This window comes from Chelonoidis abingdonii, chromosome 7 (genome assembly GCF_003597395.2).
Source record: "Chelonoidis abingdonii isolate Lonesome George chromosome 7, CheloAbing_2.0, whole genome shotgun sequence".
In the NCBI taxonomy this organism is placed as follows: Eukaryota; Metazoa; Chordata; order Testudines; family Testudinidae; genus Chelonoidis; species Chelonoidis abingdonii.
In genome coordinates this window covers 96213658-96232010 of record NC_133775.1, presented here as the reverse complement: position 1 = coordinate 96232010, position 18353 = coordinate 96213658, and the positions used below count along the sequence as shown (strand labels likewise).

The following is an 18353-nucleotide window of genomic DNA, read 5'->3' as shown; positions in this document are numbered from 1 at the left end:
TCCCACTATGTCTCTCTCTTGCTTCTCAGGTATATACAGACTGTTACTCTCTTCCCTCTTTAGTCCATCTTTTTACTTGCTCTAAATTGATATTACTGATACCTATTTATTTCCATTTCTGTAGACTATCATTGAATGCCTTAAGTATATTTCCACTGGAGATTTCCCTCCAGGCACCAAAGGACACTCATTTGTTCATGATCCAAAGGTAGGAGTCATGATGGCTAGCTTGTATGTCTAACTGGTAGCAGATATGACAAAATATTTAATGATCACTGGAGTGTGCCACAAATGGGGGGAGTCCATTAAGAGTTAATTATTTAAATCATCTATTTTAATGTAATACAAAAGCAGGGATTGAAGTTGGAGGGAGAAATTGCAAGAAATGACTTGTCAACCTTAAATTTCTTTGTTGTCTTCTTTCTCACAATCGAAACATTACAAACTCAATTGTTTTGCAGTTAAATATACCTTTTAATTTAACTTTATGAAAAATTAATTTACCTTTTAATTTCACTTTATGTACAACATCTGAGGTGCTAAATTATTTAAATCTTTCAAAAAAAAAATGCCTAATTCATGTTAGCAACTGTAATTAGTTTCAGTGTGGGAATATCTGTTTCATTATTCTCTGGCTATGTGTTTTATAAGTTTTAGTTGCCAGAAAATACTTATACAAGAATAAGTAACATGTGACCTGATCACTTTGTATATTGTCTTTTGGTACAAAAAGTCTGTCAAATAGCTGTTTGATATTTGATATTTTCATAGCCAGTATTGGTAAATTGATAATTTTAACTGAAATGTTTTGAACATGTACTATTCCTTCCCAGTTACTGATACACTAAGTAACTAAGATTTTATGGGAATAAAACATGGACATGTTGCATATGAGTTAACCTACAATGTGGTTATCATGCTCTCTGCATGATTTAGCCTGAATCCTACAATGATTTGCACACTATGAGTAGTCCCATTGACAAAAATGAATGTTTGGTGTCAGACTTTGAGGAGGTTATTTTTCTGTTCTGTTTACTTGAGGGAAAGCCCTCTGTTGATAACTGTTTATCAGATGGGTGTGGGAGAGTGTTTGCATTTTAGGGTATAAGGATAGACAAAGTGCGAAGTATGCATAAGAATCCTGGATAATAACCTCAAGGCCAAAAAAAGATTTTGAGTGAGATTCTGGCCCCATTGAAGTCAATGGCAAAACTCCTATTGATTTCAGTGGAGCCAAGATTTCACTTATGGCTTTGGAACATATGTTTGGATGACAACAAAAGTTTTCTTTGTTAAATAAGTTTTCATCTTTTTTTTTCTTGCCAAAGGTTGCCAATGAAACAGATGTCAGAGCTCAGATTCGATTGCAGTTTCGTGATGTTACTGGAGAGCTTATAGCTGTCCAGCGATCCATGGTTTGTACTCAGAAAGGCAAGAAAACAGAATTTAAAACTCTTGAAGGTATCATTACCAGAACAAAGTACGTTATAGGTTTTTATATCTTGCCTCCTAGTTTGAGTGTCCATTTGTTTTGTCTGTATCTTTTCATGTAAAAAGAGAGATAAGTGGATAATTTATTCATTCAAACCTCCACCTACTCTTTCAGATTAAATTAAGTCTAACAGAAAGTTACCTGTAGTACCACTGCATTGTCTGTTTGTTTTATATGTTACAAGAAATCCCTAGATTTAATGGGTAAAACCTCCAAAATGACCGGAGTCTCATTGGTTTTCCTTGGACATAAGCACCTAAGTCACTCAGTGGTAGTTTAGTTCTGAAGGTTATATTTATGCACTACATTCACTTTATGTCCTGTTGGCACTAAAAAAGTCAATTAAAGTAATTTAGTGGGGAAATAGTCCCATTGCAACTCATTCCAAGTATCTATCTGTTTGACTCTCATCTCTGACATTTTTTTAAAAAGAGCATTTGTTTTGCACTGATCGCTATGATTTTTGCTCCCTCTGTTGGCTATGCAGTCATAGTTAGCAAATTGGTGCTATATGCATGGCTAACATGACATTAAGTTACAGAAAGATGGCTTGAAATCAAAGGAGTGTGTTATCAAAATCCATTTAGTTGGAAATGAGATATTCCGAGTTAAAAGTGGAAGAGGAGCGAGAGAAGAATGAGGGGCAGAAAACATTTACCATTGTAAAAATAATAATTTGTGACTTAGCATCAAAACAGGTTGAGTTAGAATGTTGGAATTATACAGAATATTATTTATTTTAGAAAAAAATCATGACTGTACAGCAACCAATAGTCATCTTATTGTTATGCATTTTCTTAATCTATGTACACAGGCATGGGGAAAAGGTCAGTCTCAGTTCCAAGTGTGCAGAAATTGACCGAGAGATGATCAGTGCCCTTGGTGTTTCCAAATCTGTGATTAACAATGTCATTTTCTGTCATCAAGAAGACTCCAACTGGCCCTTAAGTGAGGGAAGGGCCTTGAAACAAAAATTTGATGAGATCTTCTCAGCGACAAGGTTTATTTCTTTTCATAACTAATATAATTACAGTAAAGTACTCCTTCCATTTAATTATAATTGTTTAAATGCTCACTAAAAATGTTCATTCATAAAGCTGTATGTGCCAACAGAATTTGAAATTTAAACATAGTTTTCTTTTTGGAAGGTATATTAAAGCGTTGGAAACTCTTCGTCAGGTACGTCAGAAGCAAAGCTTGCGGGTAAAAGAGTGTCAGACGGAACTGAAATATCTAAAACAGAATAAAGAAAAAGCACGTGAAATTCAAGATCATCTTAGTAATAGGGAAGCTCAACTGGCTGCTTCTAAGGAAAATGTAAAATCTATTGAGAATCAACTTGATCCTCTAAAGGTAATTTTGTTTGTATGATCATGTAATTCAAGATTTTATTGTAATACTGTACATATTCACTAGGAGAGGGAGAGTAAAGCTTGCTTACTATGGGAATTTCCTGACTTTTGTGTGATTAAAATCTCTCCAGTTTAATGTAGTATTATCGGGGATTTTTTTTTCATTTAACGATAAAATTCAGAGCAGAATTTAAAGGCCATTTTCATCATGACAAATAATGAAATTATATGAGTAGAATTTATATTCAAAGATGTAGTGGAAATGAGCTTATCTTTACACCATCTTGGACCAATTTATTTTTTCTTATATTTAAATTAATTTACCTCCAATTGGGGATTTTCAAGCCAAACCTTGAAGCCACATGTATCTTTCCTCTCTTGAGCTGTCTGGTTTAATTAGAAAACTTTTGGGAAAATGCAATTTTCAGCATTTATTCAACAGCTGATTTTGGAAGATTGATTATACAACCTGTTTAGTTTCACAGGTTGGCATATATTCATATCTAGTACCTTCCCCTCTAATACTATGTTAATAGTTGAATATACTGTCAACAAAGGGGAGAAAAGCATCTATACAAAATCCTCTCCCTGTCTCTAAGTAAATAATACCTCGATCCTTTATTTACCATGATGCCATGACACATTCCATAGCTACAACCAATATAGATAAATGATGGCAATTCTTGTCTCTGTAACTCTTCCATTAATAGTACTGTGCATGTTTTTCTGGGCTAACCTAGTGCAGAAGCTTTTAACCACAGTATGCAGAGAACTGAGTGCTAGCTTTAAAATAAGTTAAAATACATTGTTTATATATTGTGTTGATTCTACATAAACAGTCAAGTCAAGTGTGTTTGTCTAAACACCTTAACCATCAGTAGCTGAGAGATGGTCATTATTTCCTTGCGCAAATCCATGAGGGAACCAAGTATCCCTTGCCGATGGGTGCAGCCAGTAAGTATGTGGCCTACATACTCTAACTGGCCACAGAAGCAAAGGAGGGAGTTACAGAAGCCTTACTTATCGTTGTTAGCAGCACATCTGATCACTCTACATCTAAAGTGATTGAGCTTTATCCAAAGATGGCGTAGAAGGTCAAAACCAGATGGCTGGACTGTTGGATGTGTCATAAGATAGTCATTGGCTATGTTTGAAGCTTGTTCTTACTCCCAGTATGCCACCTGAAAGTGATATGGAGGATCCTTAGGGGAATTGTCCAAGCAGGGTGCCAGGAGCTGAGATGGTGGCTCGGTAGATTAAACAAATCTTTAAACAGGGGTAGATATGGCATGTCTTGCACCTTAGGGAGCAGATTCTGCAAGGCTACTTGTTGCCTGATGTTAGGAGGACAGTGTTGTCTTATGTTGCTTGTTATATGCATGGTGTCATTCAACTGAGTGTCTTGTAGTCCGTTGTGAAGTGAGATGAGACACACCACAGGGAGCAATACTCTGTTACAGAGTAGTACAAGATAAGCCCAGGATTTCTTAGTGTTTTTTACTTCTGGGGGAATTCTGTACCAAAAAATGTACAATTCTGCGTATTTTATTTGTCAAAATAATGCAATATAATTACACCAGTTTCACTTATTTTGGTAATTTATTTAAACTACCATACAGGAAAAAATCACAGTAACTGTTCAGTATTTCCTAAGCACGTGAAAGTTAAATTACAATTACTTGGTAACCAATACCTTGCAATCCAATTATAATCCTGAATTTTCATTTAAATTACATTACTTTTATTTTGGTGTTCTGTAAAGTAGAATGTTGCTTTAAATTGCTCACTTTCACATATGAAAGTCATACAGTTTTGCTAATAATATTTTTTTAAATGGATAAGTAAAATATCCTGAGCTGTAATCTTACTACTTACGCCTCTCTGGCCAGCAGACTAGCCCTTAGTTGTTACATTTATATTCTGCCTCAGGGACAGCCCTACGCCTCCAAGCCCGGGACGCAGCGGCAGTGAGCGAGAGGCACAGAGTGAGTTTCTCTCACTCATTGGCACGCAGACGCACCCAGCCCCACCCCCTTAACGTCTTGCACGCACACGCAGCCTCCGTCCTTCCCCTCCACAGTGATCTGCTCTCTTCTGCTGGCTGCTCCCAGCAGATGCGCCTGGGCTGCCATGGAAGGGGCGTGTGTTCCCCACAGATTTTTTTACTTCCCCATTTTTCTGTGGGGGAATCAAGAAATCAGTGGAAGTTATGAATTCTACGTCCCTCCAGGAGTAGTGTTTGTGCATTGGCTTCCCAGGTAGAACCAGCTAATTTTCTGATCAGTCTGTAGTCTTCATTTTCAGCAACGTTTTGGTAAGGTGTTCCTTGAAAATTAATGTGCAGCCCAGTGTAACAGCTAGATAGATATACAGGCTTTGGGTCATGGTCCAGCCTTTGTCAATTCAGGAGGCTGTTGAGCAGTTTGTTGGCTTTTAGGTGGTATAGATGGTAGCTGCTGGGAACTGTTTTTTTGGTATTAGGTTTAAATCTCCATCTTTTACAATAGTAGGCTATCTCTTTCGTGTCAACATTCAGCACTTCTAGGTGACTGGAAACCTGGTACTGTACTATCAGACAGATGTCATGGCATAGATAAAATGTTTGGCAGTGGTATTGGGAAAGTCATTAGTGAAGAGATTGAAAAGTGTTGATGTTAGAATTGAGCCATAAGATAAAACATTGTTTTGGGACCTCTAGGAGCATAATTTGAAATTAGCAACTTCTCAGCAACAGTTCAACAGCCATTACAACCTGCTTCGGTGGGACCAGTGACAGTTTGTATAATAGGCCTGTATACCAGATCGTGTCATATGCAACAGTAAGGTCTAGGAATGCTGCACTTGTCTTTGGCCTTCAGATCAGGCAGTTCCCAGTGTGGGTGGTGAGTGCCAGCACTTGATCACAGGCACTGAGGTTTGGTCTGAAACCTGCATGATCTGCCCTCAGGATATCATCGATGGGGGGGGAAATTCTCTGAAGAATAAGTTTTCAAATAATTTGCTAATATTACTTTTCTTTTTAAGTAATTACTGAGGTTGCTGCAGGGATGCTGTTTAATCAGGAAGGAGAGGTGATCCACAAGATGGTGTCTTGATTAATATGTGGGCATGGTATGAAAAGATTTGAGAACCCTTGCGTTAGTGTTTAAAATGCCTGATGAACTTGGTGGTGCTGGAAATGACCCATTTTTAAAATGCAATATATTTAAATAGAAAATTTGATTATAAGATCCATAAACTGTAGTGAAACTAATTTTCTTAAGCATTCTTTCCTTTTCAGAACCGTCTTGCAGAAATTGAACAGAATCTTGCAAAAGTGGTGAGACTTGATAACGAGATTAAAGCTCTGGACAGCAGGAAAAGGCAGATGGAAAAAGATAACCAGGATTTGCAACAGAAGATGGAGAAGGTTTGCTTTTTTAAATTCTGTGCGTCACCATCCTTCATCCTAAAAAATCAGCAGCAATCATATATTACAGAATAAATAATATATTTACTATAGAATGAACCATACGTTTTAAAAAAAAAAACCTTGTGTACCCATAGCCAGAACACTGTATTTTTTGTTCTGTTGGTTTTATTTTCCAAACTTTTTTGGCCACAATTGTTGTAAAACTGAATGCAGAAAGTTGTGAATGTTTTCAGTGTACTCAATGGAGTATTCTTCAGTAAATACATAATTAATTTTTTTTTAATCCCTCCACTAGTAAAGTCTTAATCCAGGAAAATGCTTAAATATATGAACAGTCCCATTCAGTTCAGTGGGACTACTCACATTCTTAAGTGTTTTTCTGGATGGGGGGCAAAGTTTATAAAAACTCAGTAAAATAAAGTGCAAAGAAACTATGAAAGATGTTGGCTATGGTTTTAAAATACACAGTTTGCTAGGAGTATTAAGCGGTTAAGTGTGGCTGACCTTCCTAATCAGTACTGTTTTATTATCAGTTACCAGCATTGGTTGATGTCTTCAAGCATGCAAGATGCAATAGGTTGTTGTAGTTAGGTAGTAATACTGATATTCATAAATATTATTCTGCATATATCATTTCTGAGCAATTTACAGTGGCACTACAAAGTGAATTTTCAGTATTCTGTGGCGTTCACAGTGAAGAGCAACCAGACAGCCACGAGTATTAAGGAGTGGCCACCATCAACAAAATGGCCCCTGCAATAAATGGTTTAAATATCACAAATAGCTGGTAGGATACAATGTCATGAAGCTGTATTTCTTTTCGATTTAGTAGGGAGACGGGGATTAAAACTGTTATTACCTTTCCCTCCAAGATCTATGGAGTAGAATGCACTGCTCAGTGTGGTGAACAATGGAGTCAGCGATTTTATAGAGTAGTAATGACTTGTCATGACCATATGTAAATGGCAGTAACTGGCAGTGGACAGCAGAGCAACCCAAACTTGACTTACAAGTACAAGGACATCTCTTCTCATTAACATCACAAATCTTCTTATTTTCTCTCCCCTTTAGAATAACCAATTAAAAAGTTAGTGGTTTTCATTATGTTTGTGCTAAATATATGAAATTATTTTGACAACCAGAAAGAATTTGTCCAGGAGCATGTATCATAATGTTTTATCAGTAGAAAAAAGGGGAATCCCTTTATTGGACCCAAATAATTTTACATATTTCTTGAGGCTTAACTCCTGCAGAAAGAAGTTTATTCAAGCTAACCCAAAATACCTTTTACCACTGCCGTTTGAGTGGTCTTATGGTAAAAATTAAAAATGGGATGATATTTTATCTTTTTTTATTTTATTCTGTGTTTAACCTTTGGAAAATGCATTATATAGTTTATAAGCATGAGCATAGTATTTTTTATAAATCAGTTTAAAAAGCTAACTTTTTAATGCTGCAGTATACTCTGATTGTATAGGTTTTTCAAGGAACAGATGACCAACTAAGGGATATGTACCAGAACCATCAGAGAACTGTAAAAGAGAAGGAAAGGAGATTAACAGGCTGTCAACGTGAGCTGGAGAGAGCAAGCAAAGAGTGTCAGAGATTCAACAGAGAGAAATCAGAATTGCTTGTTGAACAAGGTATAATAGGCTGATTTTTTTTAAAAAAAAAATTAATACAGAAATGATTATCGAATATAATATAGACACTTGTAAAAGGATAAGTGACAGAATTTCCATCTTTGAACCAGATGGAATCTTGAAATGTGGTATACTTATTCAGTTGGCTGCTTGTACAAAGGGAGGTTAAAGTCTCATATTTGAACTTTGACCTTCACTGTCAGAGAGAACCAAAAGGTCATTAGTCTTTTCCATGGGATTTCAATTGTACACTTGCCCTTTTGACCAATAATGTTGACATTGGTGCACTCATTCATTTATGGACTTTTTGCGGAAAACGAGCCACTTTTGGCATTTCTGTTCTAGGTCACCAAGATGTCAGTCTAACAGTTTACAAAGCATATGTTTGGTCTGTGAGCTGGTTGCATTAACCTGTGTCCTCCAGTTTGGAGGACTTGAGATCTGTCACCAATTTTAGTTAATGGATTTTAGCCCAGAAAATTGTTGGGAGGGAAGTGAGTGCACCTTATGTACCCAAAGGGTTGACTTCAGGCAAGTTGCAAAGAATCCTGTGGCACCTTATAGACTAACAGACGTTTTGGAGCATGAGCTTTCGTGGGTGGTATTTACCCACGAAAGCTCGTGCTCCAAAACGTCTGTTAGTCTATAAGGTGCCACAGGATTCTTTGCTGCTTTTACAGATCCAGACTAACATGGCTACCCCTCTGATACTTCAGGCAAGTTGTATTTCATGTGATTTCTTTAAAATTCTCTAAATACCATGCATCTTGTTCTGTATAGCTTATTAATTATTACTTACATTAATTACAAGTTTTATGAGAATATCTATAAGCAGAAAGTGTTGTCATAAGTTCAGTTATAACCATATCAATATGGAATAGTATAGGTAATAATGATTTTTGGAAGGATTATAAAATGGAACAGGATTACTCAGATAGTAAGAGCATGACCTTTAAGTGATGGACATTCCTTCTTGGTGTTGTGGTAATTAGCCCATTAGCTCCTGTGTTCTTGGTTCAGAGAACTACCAAAATTCCGCAGTAGGGCAAATTAACTTAATACACATGGTATGGAGGGAGGTTATTGCTTTTCTACTGAAAACAATTTTAAAACCTATATTCTGAATTTTATGTGGATTTAGAAAGAGAAGAAAGTAAATGTGAGCTGGCAATTTTAGTGCAATTTTCAGAGTTATGTAATTTGAATTGGCTGAATGATTAAGGCCACAAAATAGGCACTTAGAAAAGTAAAAAGTAATCTTAAGTATTGGTGGCATCTTATCTCCTGCTGATCTGCCACTGCATTCTTTTGTCCCACCAACTAGAATCACTGCATTAGAATAAATGCCTTTTTGTTGAATTGGTCAAAAAAAAAAATTTTGCTTTTAGATTTTTTTTTTAATCTGTACAAAATACAGACTGAGAACTCCAATTCCTTGTTTCATTGCAAAGCAAGTAAAAGCTGTGATCTGCTGTTAATATTTATTAGAGAATACTCTTCTGCCTTCATGGAGTCCAAATGTAGGTCTTGTTGAAGTCTACAGATGGGGCCTAAAATAGGGAAATGGTAAAATGTGGGAATAATGGCAATGCCGATAGACCTTAAAAGGGGCATTGTCAGTAGTTTAGAACAGTGGTTCTCAAACTTTTGTGTTGGTGATCCCTTTCACGCAGCAAGCCTCTTTTTACATTTAACACTATTATAAATGCTGGAGGCGCAGTGGGGCTCGGGGATGGATGCTGCCAGCTCGTGACCCCCCTGCACCATGTTATAACTTTGTGATCCCCTGATGAGTCACAATTCCAGTTTGAGAACCCTTGGTTTAGAGACAAAATTTGATGTTAATGTTTTGGGTTTTTTTAAGAATTTACAAGACTGTTTATTGAAGTGTTTTCATTATTTTTTTAAAAGTCAGTATTTTTATTTATTTTAGAAAAATAACATCAAACTTGAAATATAGTCTTCTTTAAAAAAAAAAAAAAGTTAAATGTTGTTTTGAATACAGCATGTGATAACCATCCTAGTTTCCTGGGATCAGAGTGATCACATTTTCCTATTTTAAAAAATTGAAAAAGGTGGGGAGGCGTTCTCCTCTGCTGCTGTGTAAAAGACCCACACAAACTGGGGAAACTGAGTAAAGGTTCAGTCCTCCAAACACACTCACAAGTAAATGAGGATAGTCCAACTGAGCTCAGTTGACAGGTTCAGCCCTATTGACTACATGGGGGGAAAGTGACAAAGTGCTGTCAGATATACAAAGTAAAAAACAGAAAAAAAAATAAGATTTTTTTTCTCTAATGTCTGTCAGTTCTGGAAATCTTATATGTTACTTGAAACAATAGTGAGTAAAAACAAATTTCCAACAGAAGTGAGTTGGGTTTTTTGTTTGTTCTTTGGATGTTTTTTTCAGTTTTCTCCCCCTTAGGACTTGTTTGTACAGTAACTCCTCACTTAATGTTGTAGTTATGTTGCTGAAAAATGCGACTTTAAGCAAAATGATGTTAAGCAAATCCAATTTCCCCATAAGAATTAATGTAAATGGGGGGGTTAGATTCCAGGGAATTTTTTTTTCACCAGACAAAAAACTACACACACACACACACACAGACACACGCTATATGATTTAAACAAACAATTTAATACTGTTCACAGCTGATGATGATTGTGAAGCTTGGCTGAGGTGGTGAAGTAAGAGGGTGGGATATTTCCCAGGGAATGCCTTGCTGCTAAGTCAGTGGTTCTCAAACGTTCACTAGTGACCCCTTTCACATAGCAAGCCTCTGAGTGCGACCCACCCCCCATAAATTAAAAATACTTTTTTTATATATATTTACCACCATTATAAATGCTGGAGGCAAAGCAGGGTTTGGGGTGGAGGCTAACAGCTTGCGACCCCCCCATGTAATAACCTTATGACCTCCTGAGGGGTCCCTACCCCCAGTTTGAGAACCCTGTGCTAAATGATGAACTAGTACTGGGCAGAGCCCTCAAGGGTTAACACGTTGTTAATGTGGCTTCTCATACATGACAACACAAAGGAGGGAGGAGAGACAGCATAACAGACAGAGACAGACACACACCTTGTGGGGCGGGGAGAGAGAGAGATGCACACTGCCCCTTTAAGTAAGCTGACCCACTCTTAAGTGCATTGTCTTTTTAAGTGGATCAGGAAGTTGAGACCAGCAGCTGTTGCCCCAGGCTCGCTCTGTCTCTCTCCCTCCAGTCCCCACCCTGCTCTGTATGGAGAAGAAGGGGTAAGTGGGGTCTAGGAGCAGGGGGGAGGGGGACACGGGGGACACCCTGACAGCCCTTGCCCTTCACTTCTCCTCTCCCCCTCTCCCTGCCCCGCCCCTCCCCGCCAGCAGGAGGCTCAGGGAGCAGCTCAAAGGCAGAGAGCAGGAGCAGCACAGGGCAGTGGGGGGAGGGATAGCTGCAATTGCTAGCCTGCTGGTAGCTGTTGCACAGGGAATTTAGAGGAGAGGGGAGCTGATGGGGGAGCTGCCGGTCCACGCTGGTTCCAAGTCCCCACCAGCAAAGTGCAACAGGCTGCTCTTCCTGCAAGCAGTGGACAAAGCAAGTGGCTGCCAAAGATGTTAGAAGGGAGCATTGCACAGTTTTAAACGGATATGTTCCCTAACTGATCAGCAACAAAACAGTGTAACCCAGGACGACTTTAAGTGAGGAGTTACTGTACACTGAAGTTACATTGGTTTAACATAAATCAGTTTAAAAAACAATTTAGGTAAACTGTTGCAACCCCCTGTATGGGCACACCTGTGTTGATTTAAGCCTGGTTGTATTTTGTAGCTTGTTTCTGTAAATTTATCAATGAAGGCTAAACTGGTAAAAGTCATGTTTAGATTATTTTAGCGTCCACACACAAAGTTGCCCTGATGAAATCAGTTTAGCACCACACCTTTAGTGTAAAACTATGTGGGCACCGCAGACCTGACTAAAAATAAAAGTTGCCCTAATTAGTCTATGTTTGTTGCCGACGCTAATAGAAGTTCAAAAGTAAACAGCATAAATAGTAATAAGTAAACTAAACTGTTTGTGTTAAAAAATCTAAAGTGGCATTAGTAACATAAGAAATTAAACGTATTTCTTAAAAATAAGACATTTCAAGAGTCTCTTCAGCTATTCCTAGAAACTGCTAAAATTCAGTTATTGATGCATGTGATTTAAAAAAATTGTGTAGAAACATCCCTTCCAAGTGATTTGCATATTGAACATAATCAGATATAAACAATATAATAACTTCTTGATGTATACACTTCTAAATGTGTAAACCTTATTTTTGTGTGTGTGTGCACGCATGTATGTATACAAACATATTTGTGAAGGTCGTCTTCAGCTACAAGCAGATCGTCACCAGCAGGACATCAGAACCAGGGATTCATTAATCCAGACTTTAGCAGCACTGTTGGAATTAGATGGTTTTGAACGAACACCTTTTAATGAGAGACAAATTAACAATTTTCACAAGCTTGTGAAAGAGAGACAAGAAAGAGAAGTGGAAACTGCCAGTCAGTTAATGGTAAGATTTTGTCACCTTGCTTAATGTATTCTCATATCTGTTTTCGTAATGCATGTGCTGTCACAGCAGTAGAGTCATCAGATCTTATGTTCTTTATTTCCTAGTCAAATGTTCACAAAGGACCTACACTACCATTATGTGCATCCTTATCTCACAATTCTAATATTATACACACAGTTGTCAACAGTTTTTAGAATATGCTTGGTATTAGAAGATGCTTTATATTGTTCAGGGGTTGTTATTGTTGTTTAAATTACACACAGTGTAACTTATCACAAGCTCTAATGTAGTGAAAAAGCATTTAATACTTGGATTGTAAGTTCCCTGGGGAAGGCACCATCTTTTTGTTCTGTGTTTGTACTGTGCCTCGCACAATGGGGTTCTGACCCATGACGCGGGCTTCTAGGTAGCACAGCCACCGTCTTTTCGTTGTGTTGGCAGGTGCTCAACCCCTGGCTGTGCCCCAGGTCCCACCCCAACTATACCCCTTCCATCAGTGTCACAGCTCCGCCTCTTCCAGCCCTGTTCCACCCCACCCTGTCTCTTTCCGCCCCCAAGCGCGCCGCATCCCTGCAGTGCCCTGCTTTCCCCCCAGCCTCCTGCATGCTGCGAAACAGCTGATTGCGGTAGATGGGAGGCACAAGGAGGGGTGGGGAGCTGCTGATCGTGGGGGGGGGGGGCCTGCTAGCGGGCAGGAGGATGGAGGGGTGAGACAGATGCTGATGGGGGGCTGTTGGTGGGTACTCAACACCCACCATTTTTTCCCAGTCCTGGAGCACCCACGGAGTCGGTGCCTATGTTAGGTAGAATGTTAATACAAATAATAATGATTCTATTTAACATGAATGTCTAGAATTGGCTGGAAAAATCCTCCTTGCCTGTGAAAAATGTTGAATTTTTGGAAAAAAAAAATTTTATCCCACATCAGGAGAATCTAAATGGAATTTTTCAGTTTGTTCAGAGGACTGCCTGACTTCTGCTAGGATGGCTGACTCCCCAAACACATGTCTTCTTGGGCTGCCCAGCTTAGGAAACTTGCTGCCCAGGCATTAAGGCATCCCCAGCTCCCAAGCTCTCTGCCAGGTGAACTGCTGACAAGCTAGGAAAGGGGATAGATGAGCTGGCAAGAAACCAGGCAAGTTTTCGTTGGAAACCCGTCTGGTTTCTGTCAAAAGATTTGTCAAAATCAACACTTTCCTGCAAAATAATTTGATTTCAACGACTCAGTATTTTCCAACAGAAAAACATTTTGGTGGAAAATTTCCAACCAGCTCTATTATTATTCCAAAATATTTTAGCATGTTGCATTAGACAGGTGCCAATATGGTCATAGTGATCTGCTTATAGAAAAAAAAAAAGTCTATGGGGGGCTCTGTATAAAATAATTCAGCTGTAGATAATTGCTTAGTAACTGTTTTGGATGGTTTCTTCAGAGAGAATTTGCAGAAAAAGAAACAATGAAACAAAAACAGATAGATGAAATAAGAGATAAGAAAACTGGACTGGAAAAAACCATTGACCTGAAGTCAGACATTCAAGATAAGAAACAGGTTGAACTGAAGAATGTGAAATATGAACTGAATTTGTTGGAAGAGTCTTCAGACAGGATTCTGGAACTGGATCAGGAACTCATCAAGGCTGTAAGATTTTATATTTGAATAATTTAAATAAATTCACCACAGAAAGCATATTCAGTTGTCTTGATGCTTTTGGTCACATCAGGTATTGCAGATGTGGACAACAGTGACATAATGAAAAAACCTGATCATCCCTGCCATCCGAAAAAACCTGAAATCTACATCAGATTCTGTGAGAGTAAACTATTTTTTACTTGTTGTAATAGAGACCAAGAAAAATCATGACTGAAGTGAGCATGGTGCCATGATTTTCACAGTTATAAACTTATAACGAGCCATCCCTATTCAAGGGCAAGTTGTCTAACTGCTGACTCCTTACTTGTGCCTTTTTAGCCAAATGTTTGTACTTTGCTTGTAGCGGAAGAATTTATTGCATCGTGGAATTTCTCTACATACTCTTTCCCTTAAGGAAAACTCTTAAGTATAGATTATCATTCAGTGGATGCCAAAGAGCAAACAGGATATGGATGAGGCACATTGAAGCCATGTTCTATCCATCTATCACCTTAACAGGGGAGTGAAAACTCATTTTTCTTCTCTTATATTAGCACCCATCAGAGTAGTAGATGAGCAGTTGGGGAGACTGTGCAGCCTTGTTGGAGTCTTCACATCCATGTCCTCTTTTCTTTGTTTTACATCTCTTGTTAACAGCACCATTTCAAAGCCTTCATCCTTCTGTATGGAGTCCTTTCAGATCATGTAATTGTCATTCCTTTATCCATCAGAGTTTTTGCTGTTGAGAAATGAAAAGTGCTCCCTTCCTCTTGTCTCATTATCAGTCTGACTTCATTAGTCTTGTTCTCTAATTGGCATAATTATAAATCACATTTTAAAAATAAATCTTTGGTTGATTTTATTTTTCTGTTTAGGAACGTGAACTAGATAAGGCTGAGAAGAACAGCAATGTGGAAGCTCTTGAATTGGAAGTACAAAAACTTCAGAATGAGAGAGCAAACCTGGACAAGGTTCTTCAGAAATTGGATCAGGAGATGGAACAGCTAAACTTGCATACCAAGACAATCACCCAAATGGATATGTTTAGGAAAGACAAAGTAGCGTATTCCTTTTTATTTTCCTAATATCGTTGCCTTAAGAAATTTACATGAAGTTAATATCTTTCACTGAGGCTTTATGAGGAGCAGTTATTTCTCAGAATCTTACATCATTAATTGCATAAAAAATTCTTTGTTCCTTTGAAAAAGGATTTAACTTTGTATGTACACTGAACAAAATAACAGTTTGTGAATTTAGAAAAGTATATTTTAAGAGTATTTTGTTCCCCAAGGTGGACAAAGAGGAGCAGATCAGAAAAATAAAATCTAGACATACTGATGAATTAACCTCATTGCTGGGATATTTTCCTAACAAAAAACAGCTTGAGGATTGGATTCATGCTAAAACTAGAGAGATTAACCAGACAAGAGACAAGCTTGCCCAGCTTAAGTAAGTATTCGTTTGCTTGATTCTGGCTTCAGAATTAATTTCTGAAGTTAGTTCATTTTGAAGTTGGAGAGTTTAATCCATTGTTTCTGTTCTCTTACTACAGTTATGTCTTGTCTGATTTATTGTTACATCTTAAAATTAATGCATATTTAAGGTCAGAAGGAACTGTACGCTAATCTAGTCTGACCTTCTGCATAACACAGGCTAAAAAACCTCACCCAGAAATCTCTATATCAAGCCCATAATTTCTGTTTGTAAAATTATTGAGGCCCCAGTCCTGCAGTGGGATACATATTTGGCAGACCCCTTAAATCTGTGCAGAATCCAGCTGAAGTTCATAAGACTCAATATGGATCTGTAAAAGCAGCAAAGAATCGTGTGGCACCTTATAGACTAACAGACGTCTTGGAGCATGAGCTTTCGTGGGTGAATGCATCTGATGAAGTGGGTATTCACCCACGAAAGCTCATGCTCCAAAACGTCTGTTAGTCTATAAGGTCCCACAGGATTCTTTGCTGCTTTTACAGATCCAGACTAACACGGCTATCCCTCTGATACTTGACAATATGGATCTGGTTACAAGATTTGGGACTCAATGATACTGCAAGATTCAGAAACATTAAATGTAATAATCTGTCAAGAAATATACTTTTCTTGAAGAATAGAATGATGATTTGGGTTTCTTCCCCTTATGGTTGTAGAATAATGTTTTATTCAATAATATTGGTCTGATTTTTTTTTATGTTGGAAATATCCACGTACCAGGTCCATTCTGTAATGAACTTTGCTTATAACTATTAGGAAGCAGTCTAATTTTAGAACGCCTAACAAATATATTTTTGCTTATGTCACTTAGCCCCCTTTCACGAGGATACTTAAGCCAAAAGACAGCTCAGAATATTTTCAGAAAACAGATTAGTATTAGGGCTGTCAATTAATCGCAGTTAACTAATGCGATGAACTCAAAAAAATTAATCGCGGTTAATCGTACTGTTAAACAATAGAATGCCAATTGAAATTTATTAAATATTTTGGATGTTTTCTACATTTTCAAATATGCTGATTTCAGTTACAACACAATACAATGTGTACAGTGCTCACTTTATATTTATTTTTTATTACAAATATTTGCACTGTAAAAAACAAAAGTAGTAGTATTTTTCAATTCACCTAATACAAATACTGTAGTGCAGTCTTTTTATCATGAAGGCTGAACTTACAAACGTAGAATTATGTTCTCACTTTCAGGTGACATTTTAAACAAGAAGTGGGCAGCATTATCTCTTACAAATAGTAACCAAACTTGTTGTCTGAGTGAGTGGTTGAAGTGGGATTGAGTGGACTTGCAGGCATGAAAATTGTACATGGTTTTATTTTTGAATGCAGTATTTTTGGTACATAATTCTACATTTGTAAGTTCAACTTTCATGATAGAGAGATTGCACTACAGTACTTGTATTAGGTGAATTGAAAAGTACTATTTCTTTTTTTTTACAGTGCAAATACTTGTAATAAAAAATAAATATAAAGTGAGCACTGTACAGTTTGTATTCTGTGTTGTAATTTAAATATATGATTTGAAAGTATAGACAACATAAAAAATATTTAAATAAATGGTATGCTATTATTGTTTAACAATGCAATTAATCGTGATTAATTTTCTTAATTGCTTGACAGCCCTAGTTAGTATATAAGTGGAGTAAACAGCAATAAAAATGAAATTCAGATTTCATTTCTAAGAAGTTATGGCCATGGATATATCATTTAGAAATGGATTCCAGAAATAAGCTAGAAAACAAAAATAATGTCTTGGCATAAGAACATAAGAATAGCCATACTGGGTCAGATCAAAGGTCCATCTAGCCCAGTATCCTGTCTTTTGACAGTGGCCAATGCCAGGTGCCCCAGAGGGAATGAATAGAACAGGTAATCATCAAGTGAGCCGTCCCTGTCGCCCATTCCCAGCTTCTGGCAAACAGGCTAGTAGACTTTTGAAATGCAACATATTATCCTATTCTTCAAATTAGCAAATAAAAAGTATTATCCAATGCTTATAGTATTGAAAGTATTCCTTATAGATTGGCTTTTCAGCCAAAACTGGCAGGAATTTGTCCAATGTGGATTTGAGATTCAAACTAACCTAATAGTTTCTGGGCTATAATGGTTTGTAAACTTTGTTTTGGTCCCCATCTTTAATATAAGAATTCACACATTCCTGTTTCAGCAAAGAACTAGCTTCAGCAGAACAAAATAAAAATCATATCAGTATTGAGCTAAGGAAAAAAGAAGAGCAGTTGTCCAATTATGAAGACAAACTTTTTGATGTTTGTGGAAGCCAAGATTTTGATAGTGATCTATACAAACTTCAGGATGAAATTGAAAAAACTTCAAAGCAGCGAGGTAAGTTTATGTATTTCTTCACTTTCTTCTAAAGCTCTTTTTAAACTTAAATTCCAAATCCTAAGACAGTAATACTGCCTATTATATGGAGTAGTGGGTCCTTGTGAGATGAGCAATAGATAATATAAAACCTGATATAAGGCCCAACCTGAAGGTGCCATATTTAAGAATAGAATTAAAATCATTTTTCCTTAGTTTTATTCTTTTACTTCTATATTGCATGTAAACAGCCACGAAAATGTTTTCATTCCCTCAGTGAATTTGCTACCTTATTGCTTGATTCTTATAAATTTACTAGTAACTACTTTGACATAGTAAATATTTAGGTCCTGATCCTGGGTTATGTCAAAGCTGAAAGAATATTCCGCTACCTGGATCTGCCAGCTATACAAACAGTGCAAATGAGCAGCTCCAGTGTGGCCACAAATGTGGCTCGT

At 37.3% G+C, this 18353-nt stretch overlaps 1 protein-coding gene across 4 annotated transcripts in view; it reads left to right on the top strand.

The window, feature by feature from the left end:
• RAD50 (RAD50 double strand break repair protein) overlaps positions 1-18353 on the top strand; it is an 80049-nt gene that overhangs the window by 34614 nt on the left and 27082 nt on the right. For 3 of the 4 annotated variants that reach the window (XM_075068123.1, XM_032769120.2, XM_032769124.2), the window contains exons 3-13: positions 125-208; positions 1329-1480; positions 2307-2492; positions 2641-2845; positions 6125-6253; positions 7734-7899; positions 12243-12436; positions 13870-14076; positions 14943-15125; positions 15359-15516; positions 17741-17916. In XM_075068123.1, the coding sequence (XP_074924224.1) occupies positions 125-208; positions 1329-1480; positions 2307-2492; positions 2641-2845; positions 6125-6253; positions 7734-7899; positions 12243-12436; positions 13870-14076; positions 14943-15125; positions 15359-15516; positions 17741-17916 (1840 nt within the window). Of the gene's footprint in view, positions 1-124; positions 209-1328; positions 1481-2306; positions 2493-2640; positions 2846-6124; positions 6254-7733; positions 7900-12242; positions 12437-13869; positions 14077-14942; positions 15126-15358; positions 15517-17740; positions 17917-18353 lie in introns of those variants that run through there. The other variant, XM_032769123.2, reaches the window with a different exon arrangement.